General features: G+C 41.7%; 6 protein-coding genes across 6 annotated transcripts; 4 read left to right on the forward strand and 2 right to left on the reverse strand.

The window, feature by feature from the left end:
* Positions 1-46: 46 nt before the first annotated feature.
* Vti1b (Vesicle transport through interaction with t-SNAREs 1b) lies at positions 47-662 on the forward strand. The gene has a single exon (XM_065312213.1). The coding sequence runs from the start codon at positions 160-162 to the stop codon at positions 508-510; it is 351 nt and encodes a 116-aa protein (XP_065168285.1). The 5' UTR covers positions 47-159; the 3' UTR covers positions 511-662.
* A 170-nt stretch (positions 663-832) lies between these two features.
* On the forward strand, positions 833-2,080 carry l(1)G0004 (lethal (1) G0004). Its single transcript, XM_065312211.1, is given in 3 exon segments — positions 833-1,026; positions 1,119-1,653; positions 1,656-2,080. Coding segments are annotated over 2 exon segments (738 nt in total). The 5' UTR covers positions 833-1,026; the 3' UTR covers positions 1,859-2,080.
* LOC135799190 (mitochondrial GTPase 1) lies at positions 2,081-3,158 on the reverse strand. Its single transcript, XM_065312209.1, has one exon. The coding sequence runs from the start codon at positions 3,057-3,059 to the stop codon at positions 2,106-2,108; it is 954 nt and encodes a 317-aa protein (XP_065168281.1). The 5' UTR covers positions 3,060-3,158; the 3' UTR covers positions 2,081-2,105.
* Positions 3,159-3,305: 147 nt separating this feature from the next.
* On the forward strand, positions 3,306-7,534 carry LOC135799189 (uncharacterized). The gene is given in 5 exon segments (XM_065312207.1): positions 3,306-3,552; positions 4,434-4,785; positions 4,900-5,038; positions 5,041-6,043; positions 6,539-7,534. Coding segments are annotated over 4 exon segments (1,620 nt in total). The 5' UTR covers positions 3,306-3,552; positions 4,434-4,440; the 3' UTR covers positions 6,672-7,534.
* Positions 7,535-9,184: 1,650 nt separating this feature from the next.
* Positions 9,185-10,089, reverse strand: cype (cytochrome c oxidase subunit cyclope). Its single transcript, XM_065312214.1, has 3 exons — positions 9,958-10,089; positions 9,440-9,591; positions 9,185-9,329 (listed from the first exon to the last, which is right to left on the reverse strand). Exons 2-3 carry the CDS (start codon positions 9,589-9,591, stop codon positions 9,263-9,265), a joined length of 219 nt encoding a protein of 72 aa, XP_065168286.1. The 5' UTR covers positions 9,958-10,089; the 3' UTR covers positions 9,185-9,262.
* A 272-nt stretch (positions 10,090-10,361) lies between these two features.
* Positions 10,362-17,237, forward strand: LOC135799188 (uncharacterized). Its single transcript, XM_065312206.1, is given in 6 exon segments — positions 10,362-11,176; positions 11,277-11,631; positions 11,687-12,637; positions 12,691-12,831; positions 12,834-14,966; positions 15,045-17,237. Coding segments are annotated over 5 exon segments (3,621 nt in total). The 5' UTR covers positions 10,362-11,176; the 3' UTR covers positions 15,086-17,237.
* The last annotated feature ends 4 nt before the right edge of the window (positions 17,238-17,241 follow it).

Genomic DNA, 17,241 nt, shown 5'->3' on the forward strand with positions numbered 1-17,241 from the left:
TTGCCAACTAAATGTCATAGCAAGTTCCAAAATTAATTCCCCTACATTCAAGGTCATTAACTTACACTAGTTTACACCGTATTTACATAAAATAATATATTCGTAACAGAATCAGTAAACAATTGGATAGTAACAAAAACAACCGGGCAGATTATAATAATGTATTCCGGTTCAGATTTCGATTTCGAAGCCCAACAGCGGCAGACTGTACTCGAAGGACGAAGGGTTTTAGAACGTACTGGGCAAAGTCTTGCTCGCTCAAACCAGGTTGCAATTGAAACTGAACAAATTGGTACAACCGTTGTTACCGAATTGGGCGAGCAACGTGAAACCTTGCTGCGAGCCAAGAATCGTCTCTCTGAAGCTGATGCCAACCTGGATCAAACCAGAAGTATCCTCAGGAGAATGGGGAGGAATGTTTTGTACAACAAAATGATTTTGATTCTGATAATTGTCTTGGAGATTGGTATTTTGATTGCTGTTACTTTTATCAGGTTCTTTAGGAAGTAGACTTATAGAGGCATTGACTAGTGTCATTTATACCCAAAGACCACCTTAATCTTTATTAATATTTTGTAATTTAGTTAGTTTAAGCTTAAGTTTTAGTAATTATGCATTTATAATGAAATGTGATATAAAATATAAACCTATGAGATACTGTATATGGGTTGTAGTATTTTTATTTTTCTGTACAACATTTTAGATTAGTTATTTGAATCTATCGTTTCGCCGACTTCTTTTGGCTTTCACTCTGTAAAAATATTAATTTACACTAACAGGCAATTGTGTAGCTGCTCATTAGCATTGACAATTTAATTTTTGTTTTATCCTGCATTAATACACTTCAAAATTAATTATTTCATCAGTAACTTTGTAAACAAGAAAGAAATTTCCACTCAAATATAATATTTTACAAGTGCTGCGGCGTATAATGGGTTGCCTATCTAAAACATTCATCTGTATTGTTCTTTAACCTAATAATTGACAGATATTACACGTGCGCATCAGTAATTTAAACAAATCAAGGTATATTTATATTAATTTAACTATATCTCAAGAATTTTCTGCTTTTAATAACTTATTTTATCACTAAAATACATATGATTTATATTTTATAGATGGATGTTGACGCAAATATAAATATCAACACAGACTGCTTTCAACCTAAAAAGGGCAGCAAAAAACGCGCAAATTCACTGGGCGATGATCCCTCATCATCAATGGACACAGAAATCCACAACGGTATTGAAGGCCGCTCCAAATCACGTCCGATTCGCCCCAAACGCGCCCGCACAAACACGGCGTCTGAAACCAAGGAAGATATGCGCAAAATCCCAGTCCCTGCCCACAGATACACTCCATTAAAAGAACATTGGATGAAGATATTCACACCAATTGTAGAACACCTTCAATTACAAGTCAGATTCAACTTACAAACGCGCAACGTCGAAATTAAAATCAGCAAAGAAACGCCCGACATTGGTAATTTACAAAAAGCAGCTGATTTTGTCAAGGCTTTCATTTATGGATTTGAAGTTGATGATGCTTTAGCACTGTTAAGGTTGGATGATTTATTTGTGGAGACCTTTGAGATTAAGGATGTGAAGACACTCAAGGGTGAGCATCAGTCTAGAGCTGTTGGTAGGTTGGCTGGTAAGGGGGCAGGACTAAATTTACAATTGAGAATGTAACAAAAACGAGAATTGTTTTGGCTGATACAAAGATTCACATATTGGGCAGTTATCAGAATATTCAGTTAGCTAGGAGGGCTGTTTGTAATTTGATTATGGGATCACCACCGTCCAAGGTTTATGGACAATTGAGATCTGTGGCGTCCAGGGTTTCACAGAGAGTTTAAATTAATTTAAAATTTGATAAATAATTGAGAAATTAACATAATATGCAGAAATTATGTTTTGATATAATTTTATGCAGGTTTTCTTTAAAATTTATGCTCAAAAATAAAATTTTCATGAAAATTATGTTTGAAAATCACGAATAATCACCAGTTTACTTGACAACTGTAAACAAATCGTGTTTCAAAAAAGTTCAATGAAAAAAAAACAAAGAAAAACAAAAATCATTGCTACACATTTTATTCAATACTATAACAAATCTTCATCAAACATGATTTTACCAAATTCTAAATTCCTAAACTTCTTAATCATTGAATAAGCAGCTGAATTTATATCCGGTTTCAACACATATCCTTCAGTACTTTTAATCTTCAACAATTTCTTTTCAGTTTTAGCAATATGAGCTAAAACTTCTAAAATATTATCACTTGCATCAGACATACCTAAAGCTTTCACATATTTGAACCTTTCATGCTTATTCAGCCAATATAACAAATAATCAGCCATTATTTCAGGCCCTACTAAATGATCCTGAATAGTGTTACACAATGCTAATCTAAGACCACTTTCTGTGTTGTCCACATTAGGACACAAAATGCCAGGTGTATCCAACATGTAAAACAAAGGCTTCTCACACATTTTGATTTTATGCAAAACTGATCTTGTAATTCCAGGACTTGCACCAACTGCTGATGCTCCACTTTTATGTAGATATTTATTCCGTAAGGCATTTGTGAGTGAAGATTTGCCTACATTTGGAATGCCAATTATCATAATGCAGAAGTCCTCTTCATTGGCGCGGTTGTATCTCTCTGAATCGTTAATTAACTTCTGTGCTAATGGAAATACACTTGATACTCCTTTGTCTCTGTGATTTTTGCAGTTTGTGAAGATAACATGTGGAAACTCAGATTTGATTTTGTCTTTGATCAGAGGTATGTGTTTGGATTCAATTGTATCCACCTTGTTTAACACAAGTATATGTGGTTTAATTCCTGAGATTCTGTACTTAAAATCAGCGTTTCGTCCTGAGAATGGCACTCTTGCATCATGAACTTCAATAATGCAGTCAACTGATCGTAGTTTCTGTTGCATTTGTTTCATTCCTTTATTCATATGACCAGGAAACCAATGCAACGTATCTTTTGAAATCGCCTGAAATTTTGAACGAAAGTTAGAGGCAATTTTCACATTATGAGCCATTTTAGAATGTTTTTTATTATAAAACTTTAGTTTTGAGTTTAATTTAGTAAAATACAACTGTTGTATTTTAGGCAACTTAACATACACGATATAATATTGACAGAAAATTAACAGATGTACACTTGTATTATTTTGTTTTTTATTTGTTTAAAACAAAGCTATGATAAGAGTAAAATAAGTTGAATTGAAGTATAAATTAATATGTTCAATAATATTTTGTTGTCTTATTAATCAATATTGATTTTAAATAACTATAGATTAAAATTTTACTTTGGTAAAGCCGGTTTTCCAATGCCTTTGACAGTTCTCAGCTGTGATGATCTCAAAATGGCCGCCGAATGAAATCGCCAGAAGTCGCGATGGTTCATCGGAGTGAGCGCGCTTAATATTGTAAAACTGCGGGAAATTATGCGATTGTTGTCGACTTTGCGTGCATCCAGTGCATCAAGTGTCTCCAACCGATTGTCAACCCTAGGATTAAGCGTACAGGAAGGTATGTTTCTCCTGTCTTCATTCTCAAATTCATTGTTGTGCGAATCCTGCAAATCGCTGCTGTGGTAACCAGCCATTGTTCCAGTCAAACATTTGGTGCATTTCAGTACCCAATACGCAACAAACCCAGACAATTACCCCAATTCATAGTAATCGTAACGTTTTATAACAATCCAGTGCAGGCTGGAATTACTTCCTAATTAAAGCAATAAAAGCAACGATAATGATACTGGCACACTACACACAGCAACAAACACAACACAAACAAGCACATAATAAATACATAAGCAACAAACACAATGTGAGTAGCGCAACGCGACTGATAAGCGTGTTCAGAAGGCAATGGGGTCGAGCATTGTACGAATTTTTAACGAAATATTCGAATATTTAATGCGACACAACGAAAAAATCTTGTGTAAATAGTTATTGTATGGCAATTTGAATAAATGCGATAAAAAAAAGTTGCGCAAAACAGTGTCGCATCAAAAGTTACTGATTAGAAATGTTGATTTGGATAAACGTTTACATTAATAGTTAAATACAGACAGAATCGTCGTTGTAGCTTGTTGCGTTTCTGAATAATTAAACATAAACTTATAGGAGAAATTCAACGGCAAGTTTTATGTAAGACGCGAGTGATTGACATAAGCGTCATGCATAATTTATGTGCTAATCTGATGGGAACTCGCTTGTCGAACGCCGTTTGGTGTTTTTACTTGTTTCAACTGGGATTTTCATTAATAACGCAGTATTAACTCAGCGACAGGTGGATGAATTCACGTATTTTCTAGCGTCTTAGAAAAACAAAATAAAACAACATATTCAATACTTAATTGAATGTGTGAGTGTAATTAATGGTTGACTGGTGGTGTTTGTTGGTAGGAATTGAATGGCCGTGGGTATGTTTCGCCAGCTGCTGCTGATGTCCGGCTTTGGTTGCACCGACGACTGCAGCGGGCGCGGTGAGTGCCACAATGGCACGTGCCTCTGCGAGATTCGCTACGGCGGCGACCGCTGCGATGGGCCCAATCTGCCCTATCACGCCGGCATTGGCGGTGGTTTTCTGCTCATCGCGCTCGTCTGCGCTATTCAGCTCATCATGTGCGTTGTCTCCGAGTATCAGCGGCTCAAGCAGCCCACCTTCCTGAAAGCGTGTCGCGTCACCGTCCAGAAGAGTCTCTACTTTCTCATCTTCTTGGCGACGGTTATCCGCGGCGCATACTTTTTATCACCTGTAAGTTGATTTTCTACTTATTCATTTCCAAAATGGCTGAAATATTATATGCAACCTAATATAGATGTATACTTGGTTGCCTACTTTTTAAATACATATTTTGTATTTTTGCAGGATTCAATAAATTACGGCTGGAGTAATAGTCTCTTCGCATCGTACTACCCACTGCTAATGTCCGGCTCTTCCCTCATCGTCTGTTTCTGGGCCGAGGTGTTTCACTTGAGCGACATTCGCTGGGAGAAACCACAATTTCTCTCAAATCGTTTCTGGGCTTCGTCACTTTCAACATCATCACATATGGTCTGCTGTTGAGTGAAGTGGTGATTACACACTTTGCCGAGCCGCCTCCACATGACCGCAGCTTCTATACGCACATCTTCAATGGTATTTACGCGGTCCTCTTGTTTGTGGTGGTTATATTCTTCCTGATCTACGGCGTGGAGGTTTACTTCAAAGTACGCGGCGCGTTTGTAACGAAACCAGTACAAATCGCTTCACCACTCACAGCCGAAGCGGAACCACTTCGATCCACTGAAGATGTCCGACCTGAGATTAACAATTCTCAGCTGCAACAATCACGAGTGGGACTTCTAAGTATGGCTATGATGCTCATCATTATCTCCGGCTTTCTCTTCTCGGAGACGCTCTCAGAGTTCTGGAAGACAAAGGTACCGGTGGAGTCTCGCAACTGGCACGATATTATCTTCAGAGTGGTGGAGATTGGAGTCGCAGTTTGGTTCCCTGCTGTATTATGGAATAGTATTCAACCGGGAGAGTTGTGGATTTTAAATCCGAAGAAGTTGTTGGCGAAGCTCGAAACAAAGCAATGCGATATCCTCTCGCAGCCGGAGTGCAGCTCGGCGGAGACGGATGCGTTCATTGATAAGGATCGCCGAGAGTGTTGGATCTGTTATGAATCGGAGAAGCAAGAGCCGCTGATTCAGCCGTGCGACTGCACGGGAGATGTCTCCAGCGTGCATCACGAATGCCTGCGCCGGTGGCTGGTGGAGAGTTTGTCGGCGAGCAGCGATAACTTGCGGTGCAAGGTGTGCAACTGCGCGTACGACGTGCGGAGCTCGACTCGTCTGGATTGGGAGCGTGGGTTTACGGCGCACCACTGGGGAAGCACTGCTGTTATCATCACTTGTCTCTGTTTGGGGCTGTCGGTATCTTGGATTGTTATTCAGATGTTCGACGGGTCGTATATACGGATGACAAGCGCCAGCTTTGCTTTGCTTATTATTTACATTTGTGTGAAGTAAGTATATCAGAAAAAAATACAATTTGTAAGTAAAACATAACTTGCTTCGGGTTATTGTGTTCAATTTGCGTGTGTAAAGTTATAATTTATGCACTTGTACGTAAAGTTGGAGTTTTCTTTGTGAAGTGAAGCAATGAGCCATGAAAAAACAATTTTTAATTGAATTTTGTATCAATTTTTTCTATTGATTTATTTGAACATTAACTAAAGTTTGTGGGTACTTAACTATGTGGTATGGACACAAAATGTGTGTGCAGTACTTTTTTGTCATTTAGTTATTTATCAAAGGTAAATAATCATTTTTGACATTTACCTATACTAAAAGTCCACTCATGTCAACTTGAAAGACATCAAAAGTGACTTGTTTATAATAATTTGCAAAAATTTAGTTCAAAATTTACATCTGCAAGCAAAATTGTCACCAAACAAATGTATTATCATAATGTAGCTCATCTGCAGTTTCCAATGATTAAAGAAAATGTTATTTTTTAGATTCTTGGGACAGAACACCGTAAACGCGTATCAACGAGCAAAGGTGGGCGCGTTGAGCATCAGCAATCATGTGTCTACAATCAGCGCGACAGTCAATGTGGACGTGCCAAAAACAGAGCCCGCAGCTCTGTAAACATGGAGAACACGAATCGCCAACTACTGAAACTAACCTTCACTGTATCTTTACTCTTACTTTTACACAAATGGAATGGTAAAAAAGCGAAACGAACGGCGGATAACTAAAATCTACAGCGGAATCTTGTGATATTGATATAAAATTACTAATTTTAGTTTTTAAGTACATACATATACTGCATACAGGCTAATTTTAATTTATACAGGCGTATTTGTTACGTTGCGCGTTTTAAACGAACTTTACCAGTAGCGGACGACGAAACGAATGTAATAATAGGATGTATGATGTACAAAGCGACTTTGTACGTGTACTTAAAGTGTAAAGGGCGTGTTAACATGCAAATCGACGCGAGTTTTTTTAACAAAAGTTTATTTTACTTGATAAGTCAATGAAAAAGAAAGTTTAATGTGTCTCGGAATGTTAAAGACAACAAAGAGTACAATATGTAAATAATCACATACACACATTACATATACTCACATGTATAACTATGTAAGAATTAAAAGAAACCAAGCTCAAAGCTCATTATGAAAAGTATTACAAATACACAAGCATCAACACATGTTTAATCTAATACACACTACAATCGATGTAGATGTTTACGGGGTAATGTAATACTTCAATATTTAGCAAGTCAATCATACAATATTACAATAGCCGAGCAGAAAGTAGATTTAAATCGTTAATATTAAACATATAAAAATGTGTGTGTTTAAGGTACACGTATCTCTGTGTATGCACTTCAAATGTGTAGCCATTTTGATGAGTGCAGCTGTTTTAGCATATTACGGTTTTGATTTAATTCTCCTGCATGCGTAATAAAGCATTATGATAAAGGGAATAGAAATTCAATTCGAAAATATGGTAATTTCTGTACCTACAAACTCCTCTTTATTTATCGGAACTACTTTGTTTGATTAAATATTTATTGCGCTGATTGAAAGACACCCTTTTGACGCATCTCTTCGAAATCTTTTTCGATATCGTAATTCCTAAAACATTACACGAAATTTTAAAAAATGTTCAAGATTAATGTAAATATCTTACATGTAAAAGTTTTTGTATGTCTCCTTGCGCTTATCACCAAGAAGAACACGCGTGGCAATGCCAACTGAGATGGTGAGTCCGATGGCGATGGATAAATGTGTGCGAATTCTTTTGTGCAACAAGCCACGCATCACCGGCTTCGCTATCTTCTCAGCGGACATTTTGAATTCTCTAGAAACACAGTAACTGCGCCGTTAATCATGTAATAATGTGTCTAACTCACATATTACCCAATTACCTTTAGATAATTAATCCTGTAATCGATAACACTCAAATTATCGCGTTCACGCGCTGCACGAACCGCTCCCCAACGAATCGAAATTGAACTGATATAATATTTACAAAAGCACTCGGAACTTGAGCCGGAAAGTCGAAACCGACGTCATGTGATCAAATTTATGCGACGCGCCAGATATCTATCTCCTCTATGATCAAGTTTATGTCTAAATCGATAAAATGTGCATGGGGAGAATAGGTGAATCGGTCGGCGGTGGCGGACGTAATGTGCGATAAATGCTTGTTTAAATATGTCATAAACTTTGACGAGCGCAGTGACTAAAAATACCCACGATTCGCAGTAAAATAATGAACCGCGAAGTTTTCCTGTGGTGAGAACATTCATTTGTTTATTGCACATTGCTAATTCGTTAAGTAAGTTTTAGAATATTGCGACTTAATAATAAAATTCGATGGATTAAAAGGTGTATATCGGAATAATGTAAGTTTTGAAGTATTTTCGAGTGATTTGAGGCTTCAAACGTCGATATATTTTTGGGATTGAGGTAAATCAAAGATAAAACTGTGAGCATAACACAAATATTGATATTAGGATACAACTGTGCAAACATACCGAGGAAAACTTGTTCAGTTGAGATTGAGAATACCATGAATTCGCGTTTAGAAACTAAAACTCAGTATTAACTAGAAATGATTCAAAATTTCATAGTTGTACAGTGAGTTAAATTCGTGAGTATTTAACTCTGGCCACATTTGGAAATAGAAAAATAATTGATTCCTCATTCTTAAGATAATTAATATTTCAAAATGTCTGTATAAATTACTCTTTTTAGTGAAGTCTTCGGTGCAATGATTATTCTATTCTGGAAAATGAAGAAGAATTCGATTTATAACTTTCCTCGGGATTTTTTGGGTGAGTGATAACAAATTTGAAATTTCGATGTCTAAATTCAGAAGTTTTGTTAAAACTAATTTATATTATAGTTTTCCTGCTTAACTTTAATATCAATGCATCCATTACTATTATCTAATGCTTTTGAAAATGAAATTTAAATTTTCAAACACTAATGACCTAATTAGAGATAAATAATAAAATACATACATTACTTCCTCAGTTCCCCAATCAAGAAACCTTCCTCTTCAGGATAAAGGATGAAGGATAACAGGACTTCACCATGATAATTCCATTCAGGTATGTTTTGTGGAAAATTTTCATAATGTTGACCTTGACTTTTTGAACTTTTTATTACATCTAACTTCAATTACCTATACATTTAATCTTGTTAACACATTTTGGTGACTTTTCACTTACAAGAATCAAACAAACCCTTTGCCCTCATTTCCTCAAATTCTTTATCAATATTGTAGGTTCTGAAAAAAGCATAAATGTATAAGTTAAAAGTATACCTTAGATTAAATCTTAATAAATTAAAATATGTCATGTATATGTATAAATCTAAAATTAATAGTCATTTTCTTACTTGTAGAAGTTTGCATAGGTGGCTTTTCGAGGTTCATTCAAAAGCATCTTCTGGGCAATACCAGCAGCAATGCAGAGACCAATGGCAATGCTGAGATTCTTTGTAATCTGCTTGTGGAGCAATCCACGGAGTACGGGCTTGGCGGCGGACATCTGTACAAAACAGGCATAAAAACAACGAAATTATTAATTTTACCTGATTAGATCATATGTTTAAAGGTATGCAACCAATTATACAGCACGAACATAATTCACAATAACAGAATCCTCTGTAAAATTACGCTTATATTCACTTTCTGTAGCATTCACTAATTTATTCCTTACTATTTTTAGGTGATTTATTTACTTTAATCCAAAGGAAATTTCCCTCGGAATTTAATATCGGACTTCACACTGAAGGTTATTACATAATGCAAGAAATTATGGAAAGTGTTAACAACAATGATTGCTAGTTGTTTAAAATAGGCTTGATGGCACGATTAAGGAGTTTGATTCCGCACAAAGGGTTGCGACAGTTACCTTTGCTTCTGGATTAATTAATTAAATAATTTCGGCGAGCAAGTCGGTCCGTCAGTCGATACTGGATTTGTTGTCAGTTTCTAGAAGATGGCCGCAAGCTACTGAACTTCCGGTCTAACGGAACTACTTCCAAGTCAAAACAGCATCGTAAAATTAAAGTTAAATTAATTTTATTCTGCATGTCAGACGTTTGTAATCGCAGAGGCTGATATATAAATTCAAAACAAGTTAATGTGTATAGTTTTGTAACAATAAAATATTTTCGTTGATGTTGGTTTTCATTTGTTTGGGTTTAAGGTGCGCTGTCAAAAATGACACTGCGAATCTTATTTCTGCAAGATTTTAATGATAATATATTAGATTTATACATGTATACTACGATTTGAAAGTGATTTCTGATTGTTTATCACTTTTAGCATGGTTTTGATATACTTTAACTAGTTTCCGCATGTTTGCAAGTGTATTTTGCGTTGTAATTTTGAATTTGGCGCCATTAGCGGCCGTCCCAGAATGCACTGCGCGCCGTATCGTCGTGACCATCGCGCATCTCTGGGTGCGCTTTCCGAATGGCGTCCAGTTGTTATTGTTGCGAGCGTACGAACGAATTGCGAGGAGAAATTATGCGCGTTTCTGGTGCGTTCGGTGCGTGCGATCTCATCCAGTAGGGTGGCCCGTGAACGCCGAGAGTGCGCGTGCCGGATCGTCTCGTGCGCGCCCGCATCTGCCGTTTGTGTTCGAAAAGTGTGTCACGTAAAATGGGGTACGTAGTGCTGCAGCCGTGCTGCTGGCCGCCAGCGCGATCCGTCCGCTGCGATTCGCGCCTGCAGCGCTCCCGCTGAACCGGCGGCGAGCGTTAGCCACCTTCGGGCGGCACGGACGCGTCCTCGGTCGACCATAGCGTCCGCCACGGATCTCGCAGTGCACCCGCCTAGCCCGCTATTGACAATGGAACACATGGAAAAATTCACTCCCCCGTCTAGCCACACAAGATGGCTGCGGTGCCGTCTGGCCTAGCAGCGCTGATCAGATCTTTGATTCGTGGTTACCGCTGAATACGCTTCCAATGAAACCGCGCGTTGAGAGTGTTGTGTGTGTCAAATGTGTGGCGCCAGCGGGGGCGGGCGGGATCCGCGACGGCGACGTTGTCCATTGATATAACCCTTCAGTTTTTTGCACCCGGACCAGCCGACCGTCAACAAAACCACTTGGATATATTAATGTGCATCATTTTAATTAGTGCTGATCTCGAGTGTTTCTGTTGATTGTTTGTGGTTGGGAAGAGTGGTAACTGAACGTGTGCGTTTTTTTGTGTGTTATAGATGGCCGCAGATAGCGCAGGTGGCACTGTAACGACAGTGGTGACCTGTGAGGGCGATCTGCACAGCCCGTCGTTCCGCGCGCACTTCGGCGCGACGCTCGCGCAGCTGGAGGGCCTCTTGGGTGAGCCGGTGACCGTCCGCAAGCTGGAGCCGTGGAATTCGGTGCGCGTAACGCTGTCCATTCCGCGGGAAGCAGCGTTGCGGCTCCGGCAGCTCGCCAACGATGGCAACCAACGGCTGCGCGCCCTCGGCATCCTTAGCGTGCAGGTCGAGGGCGATCAGGTCATCTCCCTTCGGCTAGCCGCCACCGCGGCCACCAGCGAGCAAGAGATACTCCTACGCACCACCCCTCAAGGTATGCAAAATTGCTTTCTTAAATTATTTGAATGCTGTGATGGGGTTTGTTTTAGATGGAGCAACATCAAGTACAAGCACTAGCACAAGTGCAGGGCTTTCACAGCTCTTATCCATGCCTAGTGCGACCGCAGCAGCTGAAGCAGTGGCGGTGCCTACGGTGCTCCCGCCACCAGCTACGGCAGCGGCTAGCGTTGCCGTCGCGCAGCATCATCCAGAAAAAGTGCAATTCCGTTCGCCGAATGTCATATGCCCGGCGGACGGCATCGTGCCGAAGGTGGCTGCCACCGCGAAGAGTGCGGCGGGACCATTTCCGTTCACAAGTATGAATCAGGCGATCCACACGAGTACAAACCACAACGGCACGCCGGCGCCCGTATCTGTCAGTGGTGCCGGTGTCCCCAGCAGCAGCGGCAGCTATGCGACTCCACCGCCGCCTTATCCCGGCAAGCATCCGCCTGTCACGCTCTCCAATCCGCTACTCGTCAACCTGCTGCAGAACGAGGGCGGTGAACAGAGGCCGGCGGTCGCGATGCCCAAAGCGACGGCGCCCGCTCCTGTGCGTGTAAACAATGTGCCTGTGCCGAGCGCGAGCAGTAACTCGAAAGTGACGAACGTGAACGTTCAAGTGCAGCAGGTGCATGTGCAGCAAGTGCAAGTGCAGCAAGTCAAACCCACCAGAAATCCTGTGCCTTACAACTTCTACCCGCCGCCGTATCCCAGCGCCACCACGACGACGACGGCGGCGGCGGCGGTGGTGACCCAGCAACAGCGATGGGAGCCGCCGCCGACTGCGCCGCAGCTGCAGGACCTCACCGCCACGCTGACTGACTTCAAGCAGACCGACCTCGACTTTCTGCTGCCGAACATCACGGCCAGTCCGCTTCTGGATCTTCCCGACGTGCTTAATGAGAATCGCACCGTACTCCTCATCAATCCGCTGACGGGCGAGCTCGAGCCGCAACTCGGCGACGAGAGCGACGAAGAGTTTCGTGACGTTTTTACAGGTAAGATATTATCGATATTCCATTGGTTACCATGCTAATTTGATACATTTTAGGTTTACCAATGTCTCCGGTTCACTTTTCCGACGAAGACACGAATTCAACAATACGCCCTGACACGACGGACCAAAGCGATTCCGAGAGCCGCTCTGGTCACAGCGACAGCAGCAAACATTCAAAGGCGGCGAAAACCCGGACGCGCGAAAAGGCGGTCGGGATTCACCTTCCGCCAAACAACATTCAACGGCACCTACGGAGAAGATCAAGCTGCGACTCAAGCTGGAGAAATCCGAACCAGTCAACGCCGTTTATAAAGCGGACGTTAGTTTTGTTAACGCCACACTCCCGAAGAAGGCGGTGGCTATCAATGTTACGACGACGGCGACCACTCCGTCAACGACACCAACACCAGTGTCGGGAGAAGAGCCGCGCGTGCCGCCATTGCACATCTCGCTTAGAGGGCGGCCGCTTGTCATAAGCAGCAAGAAGAAACTCAAATTAGCTGCTGACGGCGCCGCTGCTGCCAAAACAAAGCCGAAGAAGACGCTCGACTATAACAACAGCAAGCTGAAGCGGGATCGTGCTGTTCTGGAACCCTCCAGTCCAGAAGACCGCAAACTGAAGGCACCTAAGCTTATCGCGGACGTCGACACCGCTGAGCTTATATACAACAACCACTTGCAATTACACAAGGACAAGTTGAAGGAGCGTCGTGGTAGCGACTCTGAACTGACGCGTAACAACAAGAAGTACGCCGAGACAAACGGCACTGAACGGCGGCTGAGTCAAAGCGACGATGGTTACGATCCCGAAGCGGTGCTTGGCTCGACTAACGTCGGAACCGTCGCCGCCATCAACAAGATTCGTAACAAGGACAAGTTTAAATTGAAGGAGAACTTTAAGAATAAGGACTTGAATCGGTTCAAGGGGTATATTAACAGCGATAAGAAGACGGTGGCACTGCCGACGTTGCCTACAAACGATATTGACATGGAGGCGCGGTTCAAGGAGCGCCTGTTGAAGGTAGACGAGGTGGAGGACAAGGCGAAGGTGGAGGAGCTGATACAAACGCTCGAGGATCAGCCGGCGAATGTCAAGGACAAACCACCCGAAGCGGATAAATGCAACACGCCAGACCGGACGATAACCGCGGGTAAAGACCTGCAGGATAAGCAACCGAACCGATCACCTAACTCGGGAGCGCAGGGTGAAGATAGCGGCATTGAGAGCATGGATGCGTTAAGCGAGAAAAGCCCGAATCAGGCGAGTCAAAGCCCGCATGGGGGCGTCGATGATGCCAAGTCATGCGGCGGGCACAAGACGCAAGTGCCTGATATGTTGGACATCGAGGCGCAGTTGGCGAAGATGGAGGGCATGCACGACACGCATGAGGACCCAGTGGTAGAGCCCGAAGGAGAGCAGGAGGATCTCAATGAGAATCATCGCGGCGCGCAGAAGCGAGAGCAGTGCTGTGTCTTAGCTGCGGTCACCACGACAGTGGCGACTGTGAAGGAGGAAGTGCAGGTGAAGACGGGCCCGGAGATGGAACCACTGCGTGTTAGCCCGCCCCTTTATACGTACTCGAATCCAGAGAAGCGAGGCGATAAGAGCCTTCTGGAGCAGCTGCTCATCGAGATTCCTGAGGGGCAGACGCCCAGCTCGCCCTCGCCGGCAACGCGTTCAGTGCGGACGCGCGCAGCGAGCAAACTCAACAGCCCGGAGATTTCCCTCAACTCGCCGGTGGTAAATAACATCGCGACAAACTGCACGACTTCCAACGTAACGACCGCTACTGTGAATAGCACCAAGCTGCGGACAACGCCGACGGGGAAGCGAAAAAGGCACGAGTCAGACAGCTCCACCAATAGTCTCACTTTGGACGGTGCGGAAGGCCAACGCGTGAAGAAACCGCGGAAATCGAGCGAGAACGCTGTCGAGTTGATTAAAGCATGCGTGGACGGCAAGACGACGGCAGCGGTCGCGGTGGCGAACAACGCGAATAATGGCAATAGTGCTGCGGCAGCGACGGCAAACTCCAATGCGAAGAAGAACTCGCTGGAGGAAAGCTCGGATAGCGACGAGCCACTGATTGAAGTCGCTGGGAAAGTACGCAAGAACACCAGTGCCACCACCACACCAAGGGCAGTCAAAGTCAAGAACGCTGCTGCTAATGCCAACGCTGCCGTTGCGGTTGGGATTACTACGCCGGGGAACAAGGCAAATGTTAATACCCGGAGGTCGGTCAGGGCTATACCTGTTATCAACACCAGGAGCAAGGGGGACAAGAGCAATCCTGAGGGAGATGTCATAAGAAGGAAAACACGAAGTGCCGGTAAGCATTAGTTCTATTTAACATTTTTTAATAAAAAGTTTTTTTGTTGATTAAATTTTGTTTTTGTTTGTGTTTTAGTATCCGAAGGTGAAGGTAAAAGAAGAAAAGATATCAAGTGACAGTGCCAGGTGGGCCGCGCCGCTGAGTGCGTGGAGGTGGCCGACATCGAGCGGCCGCCCCTCGCCGGCGACGGCCCGCTGCTGACAGCGAGCGCCGGCGCGCCCGCCGACCACCATCGCCTCTTCTACCACCAGCTGCAGGAGGAGTTGGAGGAGCTGCTCGCGGCCGACCGCGGCGGCGGCGCGGAAGTACAAACACACATACCCGCTGACACTGTATAGATTGTGATATACTGTACATAGGTAGGTAATTGTAAATAGTAATTCTACTGAGAACACGACAAAACAACAAACTACAGCGGTAGCCACCGACATCCGACATGTAGGAGCGAGTAAACCACACAAACACTTGTACACACACCCACACACTCAACAAACAAAACAAACAAAAAAGTGCCCCTCAAGAATTATACATAAATGTAATAATAATGCGCAGTGTGCCGTCGTTGCTGTGACTGTGAAGTAACAAACAAACAAACAAACGCAAACAGAAGTCATGTTACAATAAATAATTTGGATCATTTGTGTTGTACGGCCGATCGCAATAGTTAATCGTGTGCACCGTTTGATTTAGGTAACGAATTTGTTTTCTGCAACACTTTGCGCGGTATTTTTGATCAACCATTTATAAACAATCCGAAAATAATTGAACACACAGCAGAGCAGTAAATGCGACAGTTAGTATATGTACATATTGCATAAAATATTATTCTTTACTACTCTATAAATATATAAATAATATATATATTATATATATATTATAAATGAAGAAATTATATATAAACGAGAAATGATTATATATTATGATAAAGTATGATTTTTGCATTTTACGTGGATGAATTTACTATTGTACACACAAACATGGCGAGAAAGAGACACCATTTTACTCGGAAGCGTACATCGTCGTTTTTCCTTTGTTTATACAAGCCCCGCCCGCACTACTACCCTCTCACGATCGCCCCCGCCCTCTGATCCCGACATGGGCGTATGCCTGCCCCCCTCATCCGTAACACGAGCGTTAAATAATTATAAATATGAAGATGATCATGCGAACTGTATATTTTTTTATATAATTGATAAATATTTGTAAAAGTGTAAACGTTGTTGACATATTTGTTTATATTGTACTTTTTTCTCTTCGTTCTAGCTTTTATTCTTAGTTAGTTATTGTATTATTATCGATTTCTTTCTCCGAGGAGAGCGAAAGACGCCCTCACCCACACTTGCACACACCCTCACGCATTAATTATTTATTTATTTGTGATTTGTGACACGAACGAGAGCGAGAGAGGATTTTGTTATATGTTAGTCAAACTAAAGCTGATTTAATCAAGGTGTTTATACGCGAGCGATGTAATTTGTAAACGAACCTAAACTTAAATAACGGAAACAAGAAATAAAAAAAATTGCGGTGATTTGCATTCGGCGGCGTCGCGAATGCGATCAGGAAATATGCCTTCTTTCTACAATGTAAATTTTTAAATGATGAACAAGATACGAACGACTCAAGCCACCTACCAAACAAAGCGAGCACAAGCTGATAAAAAATGTCTCATTCTAAAGTAATCTATGTGTAATACTGAATACCAAAAAGCAGTTCGTAATGAATTAACTTAAATATGTAAAAGAAAATGAAGCAAAAAATAAAAACTCCAAAAGACTTTGTAAGCGGAACATATGTATATGTGCGGTGCAGCAAATGCAACAAATCACAAATGATGAATGAACATATTGTACATTTTTATTTTAAATTCACGATTTCTTTTTTTGTAAATGTTGTGGTAATGTCGAGAAAGAGTGCATTGATGAAATCAACCAATCAAAAGAAAAAACAAAGCGCCGCTGAGCGAAGAGTGAACAGATTTACGATAAAGGTAGAACGAGAGCAATGAAGGAATTTGTAATATAATTATGTTTCTTTTCGATTTTACATTATCGTTTTTATGATTCGACGTAGATGATTGTTTTTTTTTTCTTTTTGTTCGTTCGACGATGATGATAATGAAAGTGAAGCAAAACAAAACAACAACACTTTACAAAAGCGATGATGACTATTTCTTAATTGTAGATTTTTGTGGAAAGGTTGATGAAATAAGCTATATATTGTTAAATAGAAAATAATCTTAATATATTTCGTGTGTTTGTTCGAAAACTTG

Source organism: Atheta coriaria, unplaced genomic scaffold (assembly GCF_025399875.1).
Source record: "Atheta coriaria isolate IRGN ID8LTWV9N9 unplaced genomic scaffold, Caltech_Dcor_3.1 hic_scaffold_9_pilon, whole genome shotgun sequence".
In the NCBI taxonomy this organism is placed as follows: domain Eukaryota; kingdom Metazoa; phylum Arthropoda; class Insecta; order Coleoptera; family Staphylinidae; genus Dalotia; species Dalotia coriaria.